This window comes from Nomia melanderi, chromosome 9, assembly GCF_051020985.1.
Source record: "Nomia melanderi isolate GNS246 chromosome 9, iyNomMela1, whole genome shotgun sequence".
Classification (NCBI taxonomy): Eukaryota; Metazoa; Arthropoda; class Insecta; order Hymenoptera; family Halictidae; genus Nomia; species Nomia melanderi.
The window spans coordinates 609,320-634,244 of record NC_135007.1 but is presented as its reverse complement, the minus strand read 5'-3'; the positions used below and the strand labels follow the sequence as shown (position 1 = coordinate 634,244).

Sequence of the window (24,925 nt, the reverse complement as noted above, 5' to 3'; positions counted from 1 at the left end):
TTATACATACTAAAAGTTGATTATTGCGGCAGAAGGAAAAGATTGTCCTTAACAAGCTATTATCGTTTCTTCATTTTTTAAAACTATTACAAAATCGTACGTTAGTTTGAAAATAATAGTAATTATTTAAGAAAGGGACCTCCTCGCCGATTTCAATGACCTTGAGATGTGTTATCAGAAACGTAATTATAAACAAGTTTTCCCTATACACGTTCCTGCCGCTCGACTTCAGTTCCTAAGATATACGCGAAAGTATATTTTGTTCATAATTATAAATTGTGTTACAAATTAAGCCAGCCCACACTTAGCTTCAAGTATATCGATGATTTTTAAAATTCTATCTACTGCAAGCCTATTAATCAGCTTTTTGATTTCGAATGCTTAACAATCGATAACCTATTAAAATTACGTTAATTTAAAGCAAAACAAAACCGAAACGATATTACGAGATTCCCGTATACCTTCATTTTACCACTGTTTCTGCCGAAGGTGTCAAACGACACCTTTTGAAATTGTAACTTAAAATCCTTGTCTCAGTATAATCATTTTTCCTGAACAGAATTTTGGACATTTCCTATAATTAATTTTACAATCGTTATGGGAAAATTTAAAAAATCAATTCAGAATATACGACTAAACTCGGAAAATAATTTTAGGTTAAAAATTCAGCAGGTGTCTTTCGACACCTTCTGTGGAAATAGTGTTAAAGTTAGAAAGCCTTGCAAGTGAATATTGGTAGTTAGTGATTACCTTAGTCAGGAGCGATAAAGAATGTGTTAAATATGTTGTAAGAATCGGTATTTCGAACAACCTTTTTCTTTTTTAAAAATATCGGACTCGTCTATATAGTTTTGCAGATATTCATACAAAACCGTCGGATGCAGACTAGAATGATTCTTGGCAATTATGACGTAAGAGTTGGACAAGAGAGAACATCTGCACTGCACCTCCACCCCGGAGAAATCAGACCCGCCAATGCCACCCTCAGCTATCTGCAGGAAATGTTGAATTTCTTGCACAAAAAGAAACGATATCGACGAGTGACTCTTTCGATAACTTTACCGTTTACCCTTTGCACTCGACAATTTTTTCCCATTATTTACCAACAATTCAACCGTATTTATTCGAAAAATATAATATATTGTTTATTATAATTACTCTGTTTATATGATACTTATGACATTATTTCAATATATTATGCATTTCAACCAACTACATTTTTCGACTAACTTCATTATCACCTATACAGGGTGGGCCGGAAATCGTAGTACAACCGAGCGGGGGGTGATTCTATGTTAAAAAAGAAAAAAATATTTTGCTATTACATTTTCTCATCCGAGGCTCCGTTTTCGAGAAAATCGACTTTTTGCTTGTGTATTCCACTACTGTGGTTGTCTCTGTTTGGCACAGTGTTTACAAACATTGATGCTGGTGTGGATAAAACAATACAAAGTGTTTGTACTAATTATTCATTTTTTATTCCTTTTTACTACTTACTATACTGTTACAATACAATACAGTACAGTATTGTTAAAGTCGATTTTCTCGAGAAAGGAGCCCCTGACGAGAAAATGTAATAGCAAAATATTTTTTTCTTTTTTAACGTAGAATCACCCTCTGCCCGGTTGTACTACGATTTCCGGCGCACACTGTATAATGTCTCCTTGGAGCAAACAGTCGAATGTAAAGAGTTAATTGTATAGTGTGTCTTACAAGCTCTGTTTACTTAAACATCTTGGGTATTTCAACCAATACGAGAAAATGTTACTTACAGAAGTTGTAGAATTTAAGAAACTACAGAGTATAGTATAAATATTATTGTTAGAAGTGGAGACGTAGAAAAGATTTTTAGTTTTTTTTTTTTTTAATGGGATGTCCAATTTTTTATACTCGATTTCAAAAAGATTGGCGTATTTTGAATATAAAAATACGAAGGTACATTTGTCCTAAAACTTACCGTTGCTGAGATATTTGACTTTTTTTACAAAGGATGTTCGAAATATCGTGGTATCAGCACGATGGGCGTCCAACAAACCACGCTCTAAGGGTGAGAAGTACACTTTGATGAAATATTCCCAAATCGATGGATAGAGCGCGGAAGAACTATTTGCTGACCAGCACGAAGTCCAGATTTAACGCCTCCAGATTTTTTCTTGTAGGGATCATTGAAAAATATTGTGTATCGTGATGCACCGACAACTCCGGAAGATATGAAGCAATGAATTATTGCATCGTGTGCTACAATAGACGCTCCAACAATAACATTTCAAACATCCTTCATGAAAAAATTAAATATCTCAACAATGCTAAATTCTAGGACAAATGCATCTTAGTACTTATGTACTAAAAATACGCTAATCTATCGAAATCGAACATAAAAAATTGGACATTTCATTTTAAAAATAAAGGTGACCTTCATATCTTCTCTACGCTTCCACTTACAAGAATAACATTTATACCATATTCTGTTGTTTCTTAATCCCTACAACTTCCGTAAGTAACATTTTCTTATTGGTTCTGATAACCAAGATATTTACATGGACAGGGTTTGTGAGAGACACTGTATATCGCTTCTCGAAGTTAAATAAATAAATAATTCTAAATGAAACATCTGAATGAAACTAATTGTCTGCGAGACCGTAACATAGTGCATACTCTCTAATGTAACATTACAGTTTCAAAAATCATAAAAATCGGTGAGATTTACCTTTCGAAATGTATGAAAGGCCGAACAACGATAACGTGTGTAAGGAAAAGTTGTTCAGAATCATGTTCCAAACAACATATTTCAAGGTCCTCGAAATCGGTGAACTCTTTTATAAGTAATTACCAAAATAATCCATTTTCGTTCATTTTGTCGCAAGAATTTTTTATTGTTTGCATTCCAGTAACTTTTGACGCTGGGTACAAACTAAGAAGATCCCGAGTCACACAATGCTGTTTGATTTTCATGTTTTTGTCTCTTTCGGTAATGAAAAAAAATATAAAAATAAAGTGAAAATGTTGCTTCATATAGAAAGTGTTCCTCCTAAAAATCTCGGCCTATTACCAAATACTTAGAAACAAAAACAAAGTTAGATACAACCAATTTTGCTTAGTCTTCTAGGATTACATGCCTCTTTAAATATGTATATCTGACATGAGATATTCCTTTTTCTAGAATGGTATTGTATAAAAGCTACTTCTCTGTATAAAACCGTAACAGAAGAAAAATTATGTTGAAATCGTTTACCTTGCCAGGCTTATCCATGATGCGGTAAGTGAGCGACGCGCGATGACCGGTTGCGATGACGGCGCCCGACTTACAAGACACGCATTGCCCCATATAGATACGCCAACTTTGTCCCAGCGTACTCTAAATATCAGAAAACAATAATAATTATATCCTGTGCAAACTATTATCAAATTAACAATATTAACACTAGAACTACGGAGCAGTCAAGTTGACTTTTCAACATTTTTCTATGGAAACCCCAAGAGTGCATCTATCGAGATTTCGATGAATCATATTTTAGTTTTCGGTTTATTAAAACAATTTCTTCGGGAATTTCTCAGAGAAAGGTCTATCATTTTTTCAATAATTGTAAAAGAAGAATTTAGGAATGGGTAATTTTGAGCCAACTGGTAGTTCTAGTGTTAACTCACCACCAATTCTATCTACAATATTTTCCTACTGAAATTAATTCCACCATCACCGAGAAATTAGTTATCGCTTATTAATTCTTTGAAGATGTGAAAATGTATCATCGACGACGATCGGTAAAATAATTTATTTATATAAAACATTGATTAGAAATTTCTTACGGTTATTTACGAAAAAGATGAATGTAGTATTTTATGTGTCACTCTCGTATTAGCGTTCCAAGCGTGTAAATACATATTAATTTGCTCTATACTGTATAATTAGATATATACTGTGTTACTATATTTTGTGGTTTAATTGAACAAAATACCGGACAAGTCTGATAGAAGAATTAACAAGAAGTTTTTTGAAGGCCTCATTTTAATATCTCATTTAGAAAAATTAAATGAAGGAGCCGTCCTACTCGCAGCTTTAAAAACTCGATTCATTTTGCATTTTCTTGCAAAATACCATCTAATTCATCTAAAGGGATTTACAAATTCCTTTGAATAATCGACAAAAATAGTAGCACATCCAAGCGCAAACATTTTTATTCGACTGCATAAAATGTGTATATTGCATATCGCATCAAAATTGGTTTCGAAATTACTTGCTAAGTCCCCTTTAATATTAGAAGAATATTAGAAAATGGATATTCCTTGTTATTCGACGAAACAATCCTACTTAGAAATAATTAAATATGTTTAATTATAAAATAATTTCAATTTGAAATAATTACATAACTGAAGTAAATAATTCAATTATAAAATCAGAGTATTGCCAAAAAAATGAATGGTGTAAATGAATGGTGTAAATCGTCGCATCACTTTTTGAATTTTCAAAAAGATGGGCATAGTAAGTCGATTATTTCAATTTTTGTTGCCAAACACAATTCTTAACGTTAGTAGCTAGAATATGAAATTAAAAAATTTCGTCATTTCTTATTTTCATCTTATTATATTATACAGAATTGTACTCTCAAATGATGACCACATATACCCAAGTACTCTATACATAAAAAATCATTTTTCATAAATACTAACAAAGATTATGTTTATCCGAACATCTTTTAATATTTAAATATTAAAATTCCAAGGAGTCGAAAGAGAGATAAGTCCAAATATAGAATTTTAACTTCGGATAATTAGTACTTATGAATATTTTAATATTAATAGAAAGCTTTTAATACAATTCATTAAATTCCAGCTGTACAGACACGACTAATACAACGGTTTTCGCTATACAGTCATCGTTCCTGAGCGAATAACGATAGCGATCACTACAATTTATAGTGTCCCACGGGAAATCGAAGTTACTTTAACTTCGGACGCTTAAAGCCTAACAGATGTTTTATATTCTGTTTGCGTATTCTACAGGTTCTGGAGACAGGGAGGATTGTGCGTGATTTTGAATAATGATTGTTTTGGAAGCATTCAGAATTCATGTGATTACGCTATGTGCGTGGGCCTCGTGGGCATCCAGAAGTATTAACGGAAGTTTGTGAATAAAATATCGTTATCTATTCGTATATTAAAAGTTGTGTGTCATTGTCGTAAATATGTTCAAAAATCCTGACAGATTGGTACACTCCGCAGCAAAAGACACCCCACAAAATTATACGTATCAGTACCGTATAAAGGAATTCGTTTCTCCTGCTAGTGGGTTGTGATTGTTCACTTTAGAGATGTTCTTCTGCAACATATTGGGCTTACGATTCTCCGAATACATGTAAGATTATAGAAATGATGACCCGTAACAAAATTATAAGACAGTCGCTGTTTAGTAGTGAAACTATGAACTTTTATCGAAAATTGTGTGTCAATTCTCTTGCTTGTTATTACAATTATTATCTATTCCAATATTTTGTATGTTTTTCGAAATGCTAGGTGGTAAAAAATTCACTGAAGCCAAGATTAAGTTGATTGATAATTTAAAAAACGAAAATTATTCAATCAAAAAAATAACATGACTAGTTGGAAGAAGTCGTTGTGCATTATCCAACTATTTAAAGAACGAAACAAATTATTCGAGAAAACATCCTGGAGATCGTCCAAAAGTAACAACATCGCGGGAGAGACATACCATTTTACGACACGCTTCCAATCCTATTCTCATAGCACGTCAAATTATAACTCAAGCGAGAATAAATCCCAACATCCGCAATATTCGAAGAATCATATGAAAGGCAGGAAACCGATCTAATCTTCTTGAACACTCTGGTTCGTGAAAATTCTGAACTTTTCTCGAAATTTCTCTCGAGCGTTGATGTGACATGTCATGGTCGTCAACCATCTTCACACTACGACAGTCATCTTCACACTTGTGTTCACACTTGCCTTCACACTTAAGGCCCCCATACACGTTGAAACTTGTACAGATGCAGGAATCGTTACAAGTGACGAGTTTGAATCTTTCAAGGTTTCATGATACACGTTTCACTCAAACAAAAAGTTGAAAGAAGCTTAAACCTATCGCTTGTTGCGATACCTGCATCACTGTCTGTTCCAGCGTGTATGGGAGCCTCAGCAGTTATCTTCACGCTTACGGTTATCTTCACGCTTGCTTTCACACTTAAGTACAGTCATCTTCGCGCTTGTCTTACAATATTGAATACTTTATAAATAGTGAAGCCGATAACGCTTTTCGCTCACTGGCTAATTGTATTACTCATATCTGCAAAGGCGGCATTCAATCTGTTTTACCGAAAACTTTTTGTTAATATGCAAGATATCGCAGGAATCAGTAATTATTTGAAGCTAAGCAGCTTAAGTAATAAACACTGTACGTCCGCTGCGTCTGATCCTACGATTTAGGGATTTTTTGTTTGATGTTTGAGTTGCTAATCATAAAAACTGACTCGTGTAAACATCGTGTTGGTGCTACATAATCTTATTCAGTTCGAATTCCATAAAACATCAGCTGTTTGAAGTAATTGAGGGATAAATTCGTCCTGATAAACGGTTTCTCAGATAATGGAATTGAAAAAATCAAATCTGGAAATGTGTCATACATTGTACTTCCAATTATTGGAAGCTCCAATGGTTATTTGTTGTTGGCAGAAGCAAAGAAACAATTAGCGAACCATAATACCGTGATCCTGGTTTTAATACCGTAATTAACACTTTCGCACCCGCTAGCATAACTCTACGTTGTTTTATTTTCTACGGTCGGTTACTTTCAATGTATACAGTTCTTTTGCATTTATTAGGACTTAATATGTATTTCACATTTATGATTACTATCATTAGTTAAAAAATAGATATGATATAACATAAAATATAAAATATAATTGATATCACAACATGCACAGATATTTACTATTAAATGAAACTTATTAAAATTTATTACTATCAGTTTAATGATAATTTATCACTAAATTCCAGATCTGTTAGTGAGTTTAATTTCTTATTAAATTTCAAATTTATTATTGCATAAATTTCATTTTTATATAAACAGTTTTATTATCTAACACCTAAATTGATAAAACGATATTCTATGTTTTTACTCCTATTTTAATGACAGAATCTTACAGCGTTTAGGGATAGATTTTTGAAAGTTTTATTTGACATCCAATTAATCATTCATCAAACCCGCAGATATAAACGGATTTAATACCAGTATAAGTTAAAACACTTCATCTCTTATTCTCACATTAATAATACTTACAAAATAAATCGGAAAAAGAATATGCTACGAAGCTATTAATTCTTTCATTCCCACTGCACTGTAAACATATGCCTGCGTGTATAAAATTATCGAATAAAATGCTAATGATATTAGCAAATATTTATTCGTAATAAGTTCTATTTGACTACTAGGACCATAAAACTATTGAATTGCAATGATTGTGATATGCATAATATCTTCATAAGAGGGCATTAAAGATTTGTAATAATTATAATATAATATATACGACCAAAATAATTAAACTGTTTTGCGTAAATTAAACAATTCAAATTCTAAACTAGTCAACATGGTTTCGAGATTTTAACATTATCAATAATATCAACGTAAATCTTGCAAAATCGATATACAGGGTGTGTGAGACAAAACTGATTATTAACATTTAATTATGCCCGGATTTTATCTGGAATTATATCTGGAAGAATGGAGAAACTTTATCATGAAAAGGTGTTCCATATAATGATGGCTATAGTGTGGCAGTAATAATTTGTTTGTAAGTAAAAGAATTCAATCTTGAAAATATCAAGATCACTTTTATTTTTTTAAATGGAATCCTATGATCTTTATGTAGTGGATGCTGCTCTATATTCCATATAAAAATGGTATTAATTACTGAACGTAAACACTATTAGTTGAGAAGATATTTCAATTCAAATTTTCGTTGAATTCTTTAGGTGGGAATATAGTGGAACGTCATTAATCCGAATACCGACTATCCAACTTTCAATTATGCATATTCACCAATATTTACGGTTTAAAACACATACCCTTCCTGTTTCAAGTATTCTATTTTATTGTTTTGACTGAGTTTAATCTGTACGATTAGATTTCGCTTATGTCCGTAAATACTATTGAGTGCGTACAAAAAGAGTGAAAATACTGTAGTATCTAGAATTTTAGCGTAGTTTTAGGATATTTTTAAGAAATGTGAATGCGAGAATGAGTGTGAGCGGAGGGCCATAAAAGAGGGAATCCTAACGGTCGAAGAAAACTGGCCTGCACAACGTCGCAGGCACAAGGTTTCCAGTTCAGCTTTGAAGGGACGTGTTTGAGAGTTTGTGGAGAGTGCAACTGGCAAGAATGATTGTGGGAGAGAGAATGATTTTTCAGTGCGAATGTCCAAAAGAGTGTCTGTGTCGAGAGAGTCGTGCGTTGACTTTCGGGACAGCAAGTTGTGCAACGTTTTAATTGGGCGTCGTTAGTATATAGTTTTCTTTATTGTCAATAAACATAGTTATTTGTTAGTTTCTTATATTCCCGTTCATATTACTCCCACATATTATTCACACATATATTCACTATAATACATGCGAAAACTGTTTAATTTCTGATTTATGACGTGTTCACCTTGCTTCTTTCAAACCGATTTTCCGAACAGATTTGTTTTAATTAAAATGTAATTTAATCAAAAATCTACCTGAAACTACCGTACGTATTTTTACTTATTTAAGAAACATAGATTTTAATGTGAGCGTAAGATACTGGTTTTCATAGATGCGTTGTAAAGAAAAGGCTTAGAAATTTTTTTTATTTGTATCCGCATGGAAGATATAAGTGGAACTCATTTTATCCGAACCCTGTTAGTCCGAACTTCCGATTTACCCGAATTATAAACATAAACACACATTTTACTGATTGCTTTACTAATTAGTTAACATCCTCTTTTTTGAGTATCGTCCTCCACACGTTATCTCACACAGTATTTCTGTTCCACTTTCATTTTCATTTTCATTTTCTTTTCCACTTTCATTTTCATTTTCATTTTCTTTTCCACTTTCATTTTCATTTTCATTTTCTTTTCCACTTTCATTTTCATTTTCATTTTCATTTTCATTTTCATTTTCTTTTTCATTTTCTTTTTCTTTTTCTTTTTCACTTCAATTTAATGATATTTATATCATATAAATAATAAATCTTTAATGATATAGTGATGATGGATATAGTATATCCGTATAGGGTAAACCGAGGCGAATCAGATCAGTTCAGATTATAGACAATAAAGATTCAGCTTCGATATCAGTAAACAATATTTTTTAAAACTGAAAAAACTTTGTTTTATAAGCAAAACTTATTTTTACTGGTATTAAGGCTGAATGTGTATTAACAACAAATTTATAAAAAAAATTATCATTCTAAGTTTTAACTATTAATTTTTCGGGGATTCAAAAAGGAATTCAATTTTTTATAAAAGTTTTTGGTTTGATCCAAAATTGTACAATTTAATGATATTAAAATCAATTATTGACACATTTGTCGCAAATATTCTGGCTTTTAACACTACATCTATTATCACAGCGTTCGTGACACGGCTCTTTGCAAAGATTGCATTGAACCCAATCTCTTGAAGGAGGACAGATAAATTTATCATTGCAATAAATGCAATATTATTGTCTGGAAGACACTGTATTTATGTTATTAATTCATCCTTCTTTATTAGTCTTCATTCTTCTTTTAATACTATCCTTCTTTATCTAGTCTTTAACATCTTTTGTTATTTTTCAAGAAGTATCACTTTATTGACAGACGATGTCAAATTTAAAATTGGTTTTTTAATTATTTGACAAGTGAGTCTCCTTTGTAGGGTTGTACAAGGTATGCGATAAATTTTCGGAGCTTGACGTATGGTTAGTTCTTTAGAATTAACATTTACTATTGTATCTTTTATTTTTATGAACTCCGTGATCCCTGATTTGTTTTTTTTTTGTATGTTTATATATAAATAATTATAATAATTATAATCATAAACATAAAATGAAAGAAAACCGTCTTCGAAAGATTTCAAAGTAAATACGATAAATGAACAGAATACAATATAGTAATCTAAAGTACATTAAATACTGAATTTAGACATCTCGGAGACTAATAATAATCAATACATTTGAATTTCCAAGCTTAGTTTGCCATTTTTAATGTGAAATTCCAACTGCATATTTTGGAGTAGCCACGAATTCGTTACGTTCGCGCTCGTTCACGTGTTGATGGCAATCAACGGTTTGAAACAATTGAAGATGTATTGGATTAACTGTAGGGAAGGTATGTGAAGTAATATAGACGGTCAGCATACTCATTTCTATAACAACGTAACAAATATGGCCAATATTCTTATTTTTACCCGATTCGCCTAGGTCTACCCTATGAGATGGATGGCTCGAAAACAGATGAACCAAACATTTCCTTTGCATTGGTCCAAATTGTAACTCAAACATTTAAAGAAAGAAATACTATGCAATAAATGGACGAATTTTGTAAAATAAATAATCTAGTTGAAAGTCCTAAATTATAAATGTTCGCGTATGAAATATAGCAATAATAGATTTTATTTTCCTTTACTCACTGTTCCCTATCCATGCAGCATTACTGCTTTGGGACATGCACCATTTTTCTCATATAAAATTCCTACTTGCCCACAACACTGCTCACATGTCTTTATAGTTTGAAGATTATATTACCGAAAATGTTGTGCAAAACCTAGTCAAGAAATATTTATTGTTAATTAAAATGTTATAATTGTGATTATTCTTTGTATACCTTACTGTTCATGACGTTAAATAAAGAGTTATACGAAACTCATTGGTTCATTGGTTCAGTTTTGCTCATTACTGTAGTTTAACATCGTGTCTACCATGCTCACCCAAAGTAAATCTTTTTTGAATAAATTTGCCTTAAGGACAAAGTAACGTAATCGCATTCATTTCATTTTGTGCAGAGTTGAAACAACGAACGAAGCAACCTTTTACGCACAAACAGTTTTGAAACTTCAAAACACTTTCTGTACAACAAACTGAATTATGTATCCAAACACCGCTAGTAAATACTTCGAAAGAAAAAACCCACGTATCAATCATTCGTTGTTTGAATAATTAAGTTACTCATCTGCAACTTCTGATTTTAGAAATCACAGCTCAAATTCATAATTACGACGATACTCAATTACAAAGGATGAAAATATGTATTTTATATGAAGATGCAATGTTCGAATGCCTTTCTTAAGGTAATATAAGTAATATAATATATTACTGAAAAAAATACCTTCTTATAACAAAATTTGAGTTACCTCTCAAAATATTGATTCTTTAACCAATAAATATTTCATGAATCTCAAATATAGTTACTCTCATAAACATTTGGACACGTAGTGATTGTAAAATTATCGCTTCATATACTTATTTATCATGTGTCTACCAAATTCATTTTGTTGGAATAGGTTAAAGTACTTATTACTGTACACATGCATACAAAAGTATATACTTTATTTTTTATTATTTTGTACATATTAAATTTTAATCAAAATTAAACACAGTTTTGGGGTCTCAAGAATATTCGGACGTTATGTATATCTCCAGGTCATTCATTTTAAGAAATCCACAAAGTGACTCAGCGGTGTTAATTTTGTAAACATAGTGCGAAAAGTCTTTCATTGAGTTAGTTTTGTGTCATCGCGATAATACTATAAAAATAGCTCGAAAGAGCAAAAATACCTCATTCGACATTCGACAATTAGTTGTTTACCATAGAGAGAAAGGGAAAACTTACCGAGAAAAATAATTGAAGACCTTCATTGATTCCGTTTAATATAAATTAATTAATTGACGTGCAGAAATAATTAAAACAATTATACTTCTTAAATTTAATAACTATGTATAGCCATACTCGACGTTGGACCTGCCGCAAGGAAATGTTAAGTCGAGTATTAAAGAAAATATATTTACATTCTTCGGGTACATCATGGCACTTACAAAGAAAGTGAACTAATGGGGAAATAGTCATTATCATATTATTCAACTTTCCTCCAACAATTTCTTTCTATGTTGCTAGAGATTCAAAACCATAAGAGGCAGCAGCGATTTCCAGAAGATTCTTTAATCTCTACAATGCAACACGAGGAGTCACAACCTACCTAAAACCTTTTTAAATTTCTAGGTATTATTGTACCGACAGGGACTATTTCATTGTTTGTACTCGCCACTTAACGTTTATTACTTCCAAGGGAATAGGCTATGGCTTCTCGTAAAGTCGTCTAACACGTGCCGGAAAGTTTCAAACGACCAGCTAAGACCTTTTTCACCTGCAGACCCCTTTTCGTCAGGGGCATGGTCACTCGCACGCCCAAATAAGAGGCTTAGACGCCAAAATAATGTACTTACACGCGTAGCCCAATTGACCAATGATAAATCCGTTTAGTTTAACCGCCAATGGGATAATTACTCACTTCCAAGATTTCTGAAAGTCGCCGAAGACGTCCCCACCTTCCTCTTTTGTCAACAACGAGAGTTTTCCGGAAACGGTCAGTCAGCAACGAGACTCCATAAGATCAAGAGCATTTCTACTTAACGTTTATACATTTTTCTGTACACTATTTTAGCGACTAAGGTCGCCGCATAATCAAACTCCAAGCATCAGCTAACTATACAGTCCACTTTAATTTTAATAATTAATTCAAGTTATTCGGAGTTTACATATGTCTTACAAAATTTGAGATTTCAGCCGTTAGACATTACCAGTCCCAATTGCGTGACGCATCCTGCATACAAATATACAAATGATAATGCGCTCATTCTTATTACCGGTGCACATGTGTGCCATATGTGGACTCAAGGTACGTTGTAGTGTAATTACGCCGTCTGAATTTTGTGTAAAGAGAAACACTGCGGAAGGATATAACGGTGGAAGAGTAAGAATTATTTTCATGACTTAAACGAAACTAATAATGTGGACGTGGATAAGAAATAAAAGGGAAATTACACTCGCGTGAACCAGTTGTTAAGTAAACGTATTATCGTCATATTTAGTACGAGAATATTCTTTGCTTGTATCAACGTGTTGCACACTAACCCCATAAATTTTCTTCACATTGGTCTCTTTATATTCTTGTATTGGAAAGTTATAATTTATGTACGCACCGGAAAGCGTTATTTAACTCGCATCTATATTGGAGTATGAGCTACTTAACCTTTTAAGCACAATTTATGTGGGGATGAACGTGACTCTTCCATGCCTCACGAGGAAAGTACGAATCCGAAAATTCAAAAAATTATGAAACTGTGTAATACATTGCAATTCTTTCGTGCCGAATTTCACTTTGAAAGACTGAAACCACTCCTTGAAAAAAATGCAAATTTTTTTCCCCTGGATTATTTTGAAAATGGTAAGAGACAGCGAAAAAAGTTGAAACACAAAATACATTGTTCTTTCACGTCTTTCGTATTTTTCGTTTAAACTTTTTGCACTATCTCTTATCGTTCTCAAAATAATTCACGGGATAATTATATAATTTTTACAAAAAATTGTTCGGTTCAAATATTCCAGAAAATCGAAGACCATCACAATTTAGGTAATGTACCATAGTTTCCAAGTATATAAAACTGTACGAGTTATTAAATATTTAAATTACGAGGCATGAAAAACCCCGAGAGTGTTATTAGAATCACATATCAAACCTTGTATGACAAAAAAGAGTAAAACTTTATAGACTGCAGACAAAATTAATATCACATTATCAAGCTTAATTAAACAAGTTTTTGCAAAATGATATATGAATAATAAAGGAACGTGAACATGTATAGCTAACACAAATATCTAAGTAAAACAAGCTAACTCATTTACATGAATAAACCGGCTAGTTGAGGCCGTGTAGAGTTGAGGATTCCGTAAGCAACATGTCTGCTCTATCGCACTGTGGAATTTGATCTCCTCCTAGATGTTTGGTTTTTGAGTTAAATTGAAAAATATCCAAAAAATTTTGTGTGTTCCGGGTGTCGGTTTCCCTTTGAGCATCACTTAAGCATCTTTAAATTATAAAGGTAGCATATTCAAGTTATAAAAATATACATTATGTTCAAAAATTTCCGTAAAATAATGTCGTGTAGAAAAAGTTTAAATAACTTTCACAATTAACACACACAAACATCCAAAGTTGAAAATCTGAGTTTTTATTTCAAAATTAATTTTCTCATAAATTAAAGCTGATAGAAAAAAACTGATTGCATATTTAAATTCAACATAAGAAATACTTTTAAAATCTCTTATTACACCTTTTAAGTAAAGAAAAGTTAAATTTTGTAGACCAGTGTAGTCAATGTTGGCAAAAAATTATTCTTCAATTATTCTTCTTTATTCTGAAATAAATATATAATTCATGTATTATATAAGGATAAATTTTTCTTTAAAAAGTAGATTCAAATAATGGGTAATGCATAATGAAAATGTCAATCGTTTTTAATTTGTTTTGTTAAATGAACAGAAAGGTAGATACATTGTATGGCAGCATGCCGAACAAAAACTATTTTTATTTTTATAACAAGATATTTTTTGTCAAAAAAGTTCTTTCTGTCACCTCGAAAAATTAACGCAACAAATAATAATATATTGAAAATTTCAAAAGAAATACTTGTACAATTTTGGAATAGAAATTTCGAAAAGATTATCTGCGCTTTAACGAGTTACAAGAAGTGTTTCTTTTCTAGCTTCCACAGGTAAAAGACAATACAAATCTATTATTTTTGGTATTCTAAAGGCCTGAAAAATTCCATGCAAATTGAAGTCGGACAATTCGCGATCCTTCCTTATTAACGATAAGTGGGACTACAAGCATTTGAACGTAACGTTGTACAGACATAGACAGCATTTGGGAACTGTGATCGTGAAAAGAGTACATATTTGTGTCGGCAATAAGAATATACAGCGTAGATTACAAAATTGAATAACTTGTTCTTTATAACGATCAATACGAAACTGAGATGCTATAAGCTAACGTGTATTCGAGAGAAGTGTATACGTTTACATTATCAGAATTTCTTCCTCCTTGGAGACGAAATTTCGTAGATAAAACCAGTGTGCTCTTATAAGACAGACTGTAATTCAGAAATATTCGGTTTAATAACGAATCTGTTTGCACAGATAGGTTTCGATTGGTGCGAATAATAAATCCCAGAAATTAATTGCATTATTGGAATACTCGAAATATGGAAGTTGGTTTTAATTTTTAAAAAAATCCAACAAAAACATTTAAATATATCTTTACACACGTATGCTATTAATTTATAATAAAATAAATACATGTTTATTACTTTACAAAATATTTAACCAGTTAACTGCGTTCGACAAGTACACACGTCATCTTAAAATCAAAATTATACTAATTCTTTTAACGATAAATCATTATTTTTTCAGATAAACATGTAATTCTTCTTCGTTTTGCTTTAGCTTTCCGTTAGAATATATTATAGATGCATTTTGTTTGCGTTAGACGAGTATACACATCATTATTTGATTTCATTGCGAGCATTATCACAGAGTTTTTAAATTAAGTTCTACAGTTAACGAGTTAAAACGATAGAAGCTAGGAAGAACTATCGTTAGATCAGGTTAAACAGTATCAAATGGTCCGTCGTGCGATAAATGTTGTATCTGTTGCGATAGTGAAAGTGCTCAATATCCATTCTTTTATTCATCAATCAATGTGACTTTTGATTTCTTACAAAACAAAATACACTACTCGACAAGGCTGAACATTATTTCAAAGTACCATTTTTAGAAAAAAATTGTTTATATATATCAATAGTATTTGATGAAGATACCCTAAATTTCAAATTTCAGATTTAGGAATTCAACGATTTAGAAATTATACATATATAAAGTTAATTAATAAATGCACGTATAAGATGGGATAAGCAACTCCCATTTTGATGAGTTTGACCTTTGAACCTTTTCCTCCGACAAAATGGGCGCTTTCTTTTAGTTTTCCTAATCAAAAAAAACTTCTTCTACCACTGCGTTATATTAATACGATTCCAACAAATTAATATATAATGATATATGTAAAGAAAGGTTAAAAAAGAATGATGCCTCACAGTAAAGTTCAAACCTCAATAAAATCAAAGGGTCCTTAAATTGTGTTAGAGACTCGAAACATGAACAATCTAGGAGCAACTTCCAGGATATTCTCAATATATTTCATTGGCCAAGACTCTCAACACTTTGCCTAGCAAGATCCAAATAATTGGATTTTCGAAATCATCGCTTACCTATCGAGATACGAAAAATCGGATTTTCATTGTGAATACTTATCGACTGAAATTTATGGAAACTGTTACTTATCGACTGAATTAACATTGAATAAATTATGGTATTGTTTACATATTGGTTGATCGTATTACAAGTTCTTCATATGTATCAAATATTTTGACATTATTCCCTTCTACGATGAATCGAAGTAGTAGGTCGCACAGTGACCAATTTAGGCAGCTAAAAGTAATTTTCAAACATTTCGCCTAAACTAAAAAATTTTCTTCAAGATAGTTGAATATGTGAGGAATAAGGTACCAATTGTTATTTTTTCGTTCGTACACTCATAAACTCGTGTGCTTCCTTGAAAGTTCGAAGTTTTCGTTGCGCACGATTTACTCTTCTAATCCTTCGAAACATTTTTGTGTGTTTCAAAAGAACTGTGTACACTTTTTTCCAAACTGAAAGTTTCTGAGTTAAATATATACTATACTTTTGATAATACATGATTCTTTAATAGAAAAGAACTAAAAAGAAACATAATGATGTATCTTTGAGTTCTTATTTATACTTAAGCGTGATTTATAATTAATGATATTTCTTACAGTTGTAATACTTCACGAACGATTTTGTTATGCTGTCCTGAGAGATCCTGCCTTCTTTTAAGCACTATCATATTCGGCGAAGATTTGTGTTTATTATATATAAAAAAATGTGTCGCATATTTCCGTGTTTTTTTAGAGCATTTCTTCTAAACCGCGACATGAAGCATTCGAACGCCAAGATGTGGCGTGGCATGCTCGTATAATTAACATTTATTCATGTATTATATATTTTATTGCAATCATATATTATAACCTACTGTATTATTATTTATTACATGTTATGTAATGTAATCCATTCTATATAAATATGCAGTTTATTATATAAGTATATATAATTAATAATATTTAATATTTATTCATTTATTATATACTTTATAACTGATTATTATATATATACATATTTATATATATATATATATATTATTATTATTATTATTATTATATATAATAATCAGTTATAAAGTATATAATAAATGAATAAATATTAAATATTATTAATATATATATATATATATATATATATATATATATATATATATATATATATATATATTTGTATTTTCATTTCAGCAAGCTAGCAGGTGAAGTATTTAAATACTACCTAAAGTTTTTTCCAAATTTCTGTACATCTCTACACTAGCAGGAACATCTTCGTTCTTTGTAGTCGCGACTTCGTGTTTACTATTTCTTTGAGGATAGGCTATGGTTTCTTGTAAAGTTATTTAACACGTGTCGAGAAGTTTCGAACGTCGCACTATGGGGCATTTTCCTTCCAAACGCAGTAAAAAATCTCTGTTTATAAATATCTTCAAAACCGAAAAAAGTATAGACATAATGAAACAAACATTTGAGCGATAAAGTAGTATGTTTTTGTTTCATATTTGTTAAGTATTAACGTAGGTGTTTACAAAGCTTTAAAGAAAGCAACCTCGAAAATATTTAAAAATAAAATAGACAATTACAAATTTATTATTTTATCAATTTAAAAAATTCCCAATGAGATTAAGTGTATCATGTATGTATTTGAATCGTACTAAATTTCATTCTAATATTATAAATATTTTTGTAATTATACGTTATTTAACAGTTTTGATTTTCATTCCCAATTTCAAAATCAAGTTTAGAAGAGTTCAATGTTTTGTCTGGTATCACTCGAAATGGTAAAGGCTAACTTTTAATAAAACAAAATTAACTATTGTTCGCCTCTTTCGAACACAGTGGCGGTCTAAGGCAAGGATATCGAAATCGGTGACCGCAGGCATTCTAGTGACATTCCCCTGGCGAAAAGTTACTCTCTCCATACCTACTTTTACCTGTTTACATTGGACACTAGATACTGCCTACATACGCAGCCTCGGGCAGCTACTAAAGTAGAGATAGCGGGGGACCACTGTTTTCGAGCTACTAGCGTGAGGGGACTACTTTTAAACACCTCTGTTCTAAGAATAAGAATATTTTTATTAATAATCGGCTTAATATATTTCCGTTACCTACTACACCGTCTCACATGATCGTTTTTTCATTGGTCCATTTATGTTGGTAAAAGCACATGTTCATGTCTAAAATCTTTAATTACTACTTTCATAAGAATTTACGAGTACAATACAGCACAACTCTCATTTCAGCCGCGACCAACAAGCTCAAACTGCACAGAAGCAAGGGGAAATGTCCAATCACAGCGCTCGGCCCCGTAGTTATGGCAACGACGCCCCAGTTTCGGCACGACCTTGTTATTGGCCGAGCCGCGCAACGAAGAACGCATACGAAACGGAATATAATGAAGTGAGATGTACGAAAATACGATGTAACGAATTTGGATAAATTTTTCTACAGATTTAACTTTATTTCTTGCTGCATGCCTAATGCAGCTCAGTGAAAGTAAAAATAAGAAATTTCGGTTAAAAGATCAGTTTATTTCAACAAAATGAATGATACACCCTTCGATACTCTTTCATGTTGCGAACATTTTGTATTTTATTGCAACAGATCCGTTACAAGTTGAACTCGTCAAATGTACCCAAGGGGTTAAGCCTTAGGCTGCTACTATACTTGAAAAAGACGAAGAATACTATGTACTAATTGCTACCGGAGTAGCTATGGCAATTTTTATTTGTATCAAATGGAAATTCTAATAATTACATTAATTGCAGCTAATAGCCGTCAATTTTTATTCGATGTTAAAGAGTGGGCTTTTCTCTTTCCAACAATACCTAAAACAACATCAAATTCTACTAAATAAACGTTTATAGATACGATTTCATTGAGAAAATGTTTTTTACCTGATTTAGGAGACAAATACTCTATCATAGTACGTCGCATGAAGTCCTTTTTACCTGCAGATCTTTTTTCACCAAGAGCACAGTCACTCGAGCGTATAAAATAATGTCCTTACGGGCTGAGCTCATTCACCAATGAGAAAATCCTACTTCCAAAACCGTCTAATAATACAATTATTGATCTCAAAACAGCTAATAGGAAAGGATGTAGCAGGATAAGGAAGTCAAAAGTACCGTCAGGCCGATTTTTCTCCAGAAAGTTTCCTTCGGTAACTTACCAATAGAAAACATTGTACACCAATTTTCAGCCCTCTATCTCAACCAATAAGGTAGTTATAGGGTAAATTCGAATTATCAGGTTTCGTCCCATTTTCTATATTTAATGGTATGTAAAAATTGTAAGAAAAATTCAGACATTTCTGACATAGCAGTGCATACCTGAGAAATTTTTGAGATTTTTCCGTTCCAAATTCTTAGTAAAATAATTTTTACAATAGTGGACATATTAATATGACATTCATTCACAATTTTTTCAGATTTTCTGGCCTGCTGCGGCATAGTAAAAAAGAGAAAAACTAATTTTTAGATGAATTTCAGACAGAATTGTAATTAATACCTTTACCTTTTACGGCATGTTTTGTATAGTATATATATGTATATATTACGTGACATTTAATATTTAAACATTTTTAAAATACCATGCAAATGAAAAAAATGAAGTTATTGAAGTTAAACATGTACCAAAATTTCATCGCTGATTTCATTTATGTGTTTGACGAAACGTTTATGTAAGTTATCCGGCTGTGGTACGGCTGAAATTGTTTGTCGTACGTTCGCGCTCCGTAGGACACAACTTGTATTTATATGTTTGTTTATTATTATAAGTTTCTTCTACTCTATTATCCTTTAAGGTATTTTAAGAATATTTTTAAGTAAATATCATTTATTATTATGTAGTTGATAATTGAAAAAGAAAAAGATTATTGTTACAATCTTTTTTTTACTATTATAATCTTTTTCTCTTTTACACTTTTGATATTTTCAAGTGATTATCATTTATCGTTATGCAGTTTATAATTGCAAAAAAATATTACAAAGAACGTATATCCTGCGGAGCGCAAAACTGCGACTAAAAACTACATCCGTTCCACAGCCGGATAACCTACTAAACGCTTCGCCAAACATATCGCTGAAATCAATAATGACTTAATAAGTTATAATTGAAGAATGTTGGATCATCTAACTCGTATAACTTTGTAATAAAAGGTCGTACAATATTCAGCTTAAACTTACTTTAAAACAGGGACCTCAACTTTTGTATCGCATGCGCTATTTTTTTCTACAATGCTGTCGCTTCATGTCACGGTTGAGAAAGTAAACATATTTTTCGAAACTATTTTACGAAATCCAATTTCTTTACGGACGTTAATAGATTTTTTTAAGACAGAATCCACCATGAATTTGGAAATCGGAATCTCTCCTTTAAAACGATCCACTAAAACTTGACATACGATTATTTGTCGCCATTTCATTGAACTATAAGTGAAAAGCATGCTACCGGAAGTAGGGTAATCCCAGTATACCACAAGAATTTGTATCTCATGTCTGGTATGCATGGTTAGTGTGTATGTAATATGCGTCTAATATGCGAACACGTGTAACGTGAGAATTTAACGTATGTGTAATACGTCCGTAGTATGGATATAGTGTGTCCGTTTAATTTAACCGTTTAATGCGTATTTAGTGTATAAGGGATTGTTCGAATGGCTGCAGCACGCTTTTCAGTTAAAGTTCAACGTGAACCTGTGCAAGCTCCAACTGTCTACGGGAGAAAGTGTTCTCTAAACTCCTGCGATCTTTATGTAAAATAGGATGAACATGATTCTGTTGGAAGTAGTGAACGATACCATCGCACCGCTACTCGTACGTGACCGAAACGATGCAAGTGAGAGGTAGAACCTCCACAAGGAATTCAACCTTAAACACATGGAATCAATGGTGAAAGGTAGCGGTATGCCATGATTCCGCGATGTGGGACGATAAATGGCATTGGCCCGATTGGCTCCATTCGACTATATGTTTTCGACGCAAGTGTTTAGGAAGTGTCCAATTTCACATATGTGTCAACTTTTCCGCTTTACCCGTAATAATTTCGGATTACTGGTGATTAGTGTGTTTGGCAGGTCTAAAAATATAGAAATTTTCAGATTCAGGTACCGTTAAAAACCAGGAAAAGACGAATTATCGTTTCTTCTTCGTTTCTCTTTATACGTGTATAAATATATATATATATAAGTGGATTGCATATGGGTAACATTAAAAACATTTGTAGCCCACTTAATAAAATTTTTATTTTAGACAGTTTTATTTGATAATTATCACACACACAGACATAGTGGGTATATATTGGTACTTTCCTCTTTAATAGCTAGAAATTTTTACTAAGTATCTATTATAGAAAGATAAACGAAGAATTATATGTATTTTCCACGCTAATTGTGAGCAGATAATAATTAATAGAATAAAAATAAAATAATAATAAATAAATACAAATTCTTGTATTTAGGATAAAAGCTACAAAAAATATAGTTCATAAATTTACATATCACGAAACATTGGGGTATAATAATAATTTCATAAACGATAACTAACAAATTGTTTTAACTGACAAATCAAACTGGTATGAGAATACGCATCGAGATACATGCATACTTCGGATAAGAGACTATATCTACCTTCACATCCTGTAAATCGATACTGACCGAAATATTGAGAGCTCTGTTGCGCAAGGGAGAGAAATCTGCATGTAGAACAATATGTTTTTACCATCGTATACGAATCGAGGATAAAAAACAATTACTCTCCGAATCAAATATTGTTATGTAAGTCGTTCACTTACCAAATTGATTAGTTGTACTAAACGAAAGGTATAAAAATTATACAAAATATTGTAAATAAAAGACCAACTGAGTCTTTTACCACCAAAATTTGAATACATTCAAAAAGCGAAGTTAGCTACTTTGCCCTGTGAAAAAAATGAAATATTACAACACTTAATTATAAGTCTTTAAATACCGGGTGATTCATAAATGCATGTTTATATTTTAAATGAATCTATATATGAAAATAAGTTAAAAAAAAAGTCCCATGAATTTATGTTCTACGTGTCTTAACACATTGTTGACTGGCAATTTTACGCAAAAGCTATCCCATGTCACCGGTTATACTGTAGAATACGATTTTTGTTTTGTAATAGCCACTAGGTGATTCTTATAGAGTTCCTTACTCTAAATACGAATCCGAAAACCAAATTGCTGGGTCACGTCTAGTTTTCGAAAAAACTGGGTTTTTGTAAAAACGGTCGAATTTTTTAGAAAACCAAGTGTCACATGAAAATGTTTGTAAATGATGATCAAATTTTAAAAAAAGGGGTAGATGTGTGTACTTTCTGTGCACTTCTGTTACATTTCTACGAAAAGTGGGTTGACTAGCACGAATTTGCTATGCACCGTTGGATTCTGCAGACATTTCTGAAGAGGAACCCCCCGCGGGAAGTATGAGAATGGTTTTTTTCGGATAGGCTAAGAAAGCTTTTCACGATCGTTCTGTTTTAAATAATTCGATGTTTAATATATGAATACACGTATACGAGTAATATTATTACGATGATTAACACTAAAACTACCGAATCAGTCCAGATAGCCGGTATAAATTGTATTATCTTTCGATTATTAATATCTTGTAGGTAATAGATATCTGAAATGTTTTTGAAAATTAATTAAATTTACTGGAACTGTGACAAATATTCGGGTATACTCGGTAGTTTTAGTGTTAACTTAAAAATACTTTAGTAAACATCCATTGTAAATCCTACTTTGTGTAATAGATTTTTACGTCAAATTTAATACTCTATTTCAATTCAGAATATTATTAGATGTACCATGTAAAAAACCGATTACAATGATGTTTCTCCTTTATATTATATTATATTAAATTATTTAAACATCAAATCATTTAAATCGGAACGATCGTGAAAAGCTTACTCATAACTATTATGAAAATTTATAAAACAATTAAACATTATGTATACATATAAGAAGTGACCGGGGTCCAGGTCTATACAGCACGTAGTCACGGCCCTTAATAGCTGTGGCCAGCGAGCGATGGCCGTATAGCACGAAAGTTCCGTGCATGCGCTCTTCACAGACATTTTCTTAACCTGTCCCAAAAAAAACCGTTCTCACGCTTCTTGCACGGGGTTCCGCCTTTAGAAATGTCTGCAGAATCCAATGGTGCATAGCAAATTCGTGCTAGCCATCCCACTTTTCGTAGAAATGTAACAGAAGTGCACACAAAGTACACGCATCTACCCTTTTTTAAACTTTCATCATCATTTACAAACATTTAATGATATGCAAAATTCAAAATTTTTATAGCTACATATTCAGGCAAGTCTTCTCTATTTTCTACGACAAATTTTAACTGCCTATCGTTTTAAGTTTTCACGTAACACTTGGTTCCCTAAAAAATTCGACCGTTTTTACAAAAACCCAGTTTTTTCGAAAACTGGACGTAACCAATAATTTGGTTTTCGGATTCGTATTCAGGGGAAGGAACTCTATAAGAATCATCTAGTGATTATTGCAAAACACAAAAAAAGTTGAAATTTGTTCCACAATGTTATTATGGCGGAATTAAATATGAAAGTGAAACAATCTAAATAAACTTCAACACACTCTGTTTATACATAATGAATTGAAATGAAACTTTAGGCATATCTTGTAGCTAACTTTGAATATTTTGCGTTTGCAATATTCTATATTGTCCTGCGTTTCAAAAATTGAAATAGTTAATGCAAGCGCAAACACGAGTTAACTCGTGACCGGTCAACAATGTGTTAATATTCGAGTCATACATTTTTAAACAAAATTTTCAAAATGTCCGTTTCATAGCTCAACACGCTCAAATTTCATTACAGTTATATTAATCGATATTGTTCACACACATTAAATAATATGTAAACGTACTGTGGTGTACCGTAGCGTGTGCTAAGATAAGACACGAGATATCAAACATTTCCGGTAATTATTTACATCAGCAATCGTTCGCCGATTTGAATGGCCTTGAAATATGTTGCTAGAGTCATCGCTGTACACAACTTTTCCCTATAAGTATATGTTATCGCCGCTCAGCCTTAATTTTTTAGATACTCAGTAAAATATGTCCGAGAATGTGGAGTTATCGTACTTATTTACAAAAATGGTAACCGTCGTATGACCTTGACATTGACCTTGACCTTGACCTTGACCTTGACCTTGACCTTGACATATATTATTAAGGTCATTGCTCTGTACATTCAGTACTTTAACACTATAACTACCTAACATTGAATACGATTAATACGTACTCTCTATAAACATTGTAACGGTAGACTATTTTCATTTTCTTCAGACATTCATTATAGTATTCAAGAGAAACTATTTATTTTCGAGATCATTTCGAATATTTACTGGTTTTCAGGTATCAATAATCGCAGAACAAAAAAATTGGAATTCATAATTTTAATTGATACGGTAGTTCTAGTGTTGAACTTTTTATCACTGAATTTATCACTTTTTATCACTGGTTCGGAAATTATGAAGCATTAAAGCTTCGCATTGCACTCAAAGTTTTCGTCTTCACTTTCATTTATTGAAATTGTTTCTTACAATATGCCCACTCTTTGACTTTGTAAT

At 31.9% G+C, this 24,925-nt stretch overlaps 1 protein-coding gene across 9 annotated transcripts in view; it reads right to left on the bottom strand.

Annotated features, from left to right (window-relative positions):
• Window positions 1-24,925, bottom strand: part of LOC116431209 (uncharacterized) — a 268,246-nt gene that overhangs the window by 228,428 nt on the left and 14,893 nt on the right. For all 9 annotated transcript variants that reach the window (XR_012999363.1, XR_012999364.1, XR_004235868.2 and 6 more), the window contains one exon: window positions 3,233-3,355. Coding sequence is in view for 6 of the 9 variants with exons in the window: in XM_031986308.2 (XP_031842168.2) it covers window positions 3,233-3,325 (93 nt within the window). In the remaining 3 variants the exon portion in view is untranslated. The remainder of the gene's footprint in view (window positions 1-3,232; window positions 3,356-24,925) is intronic.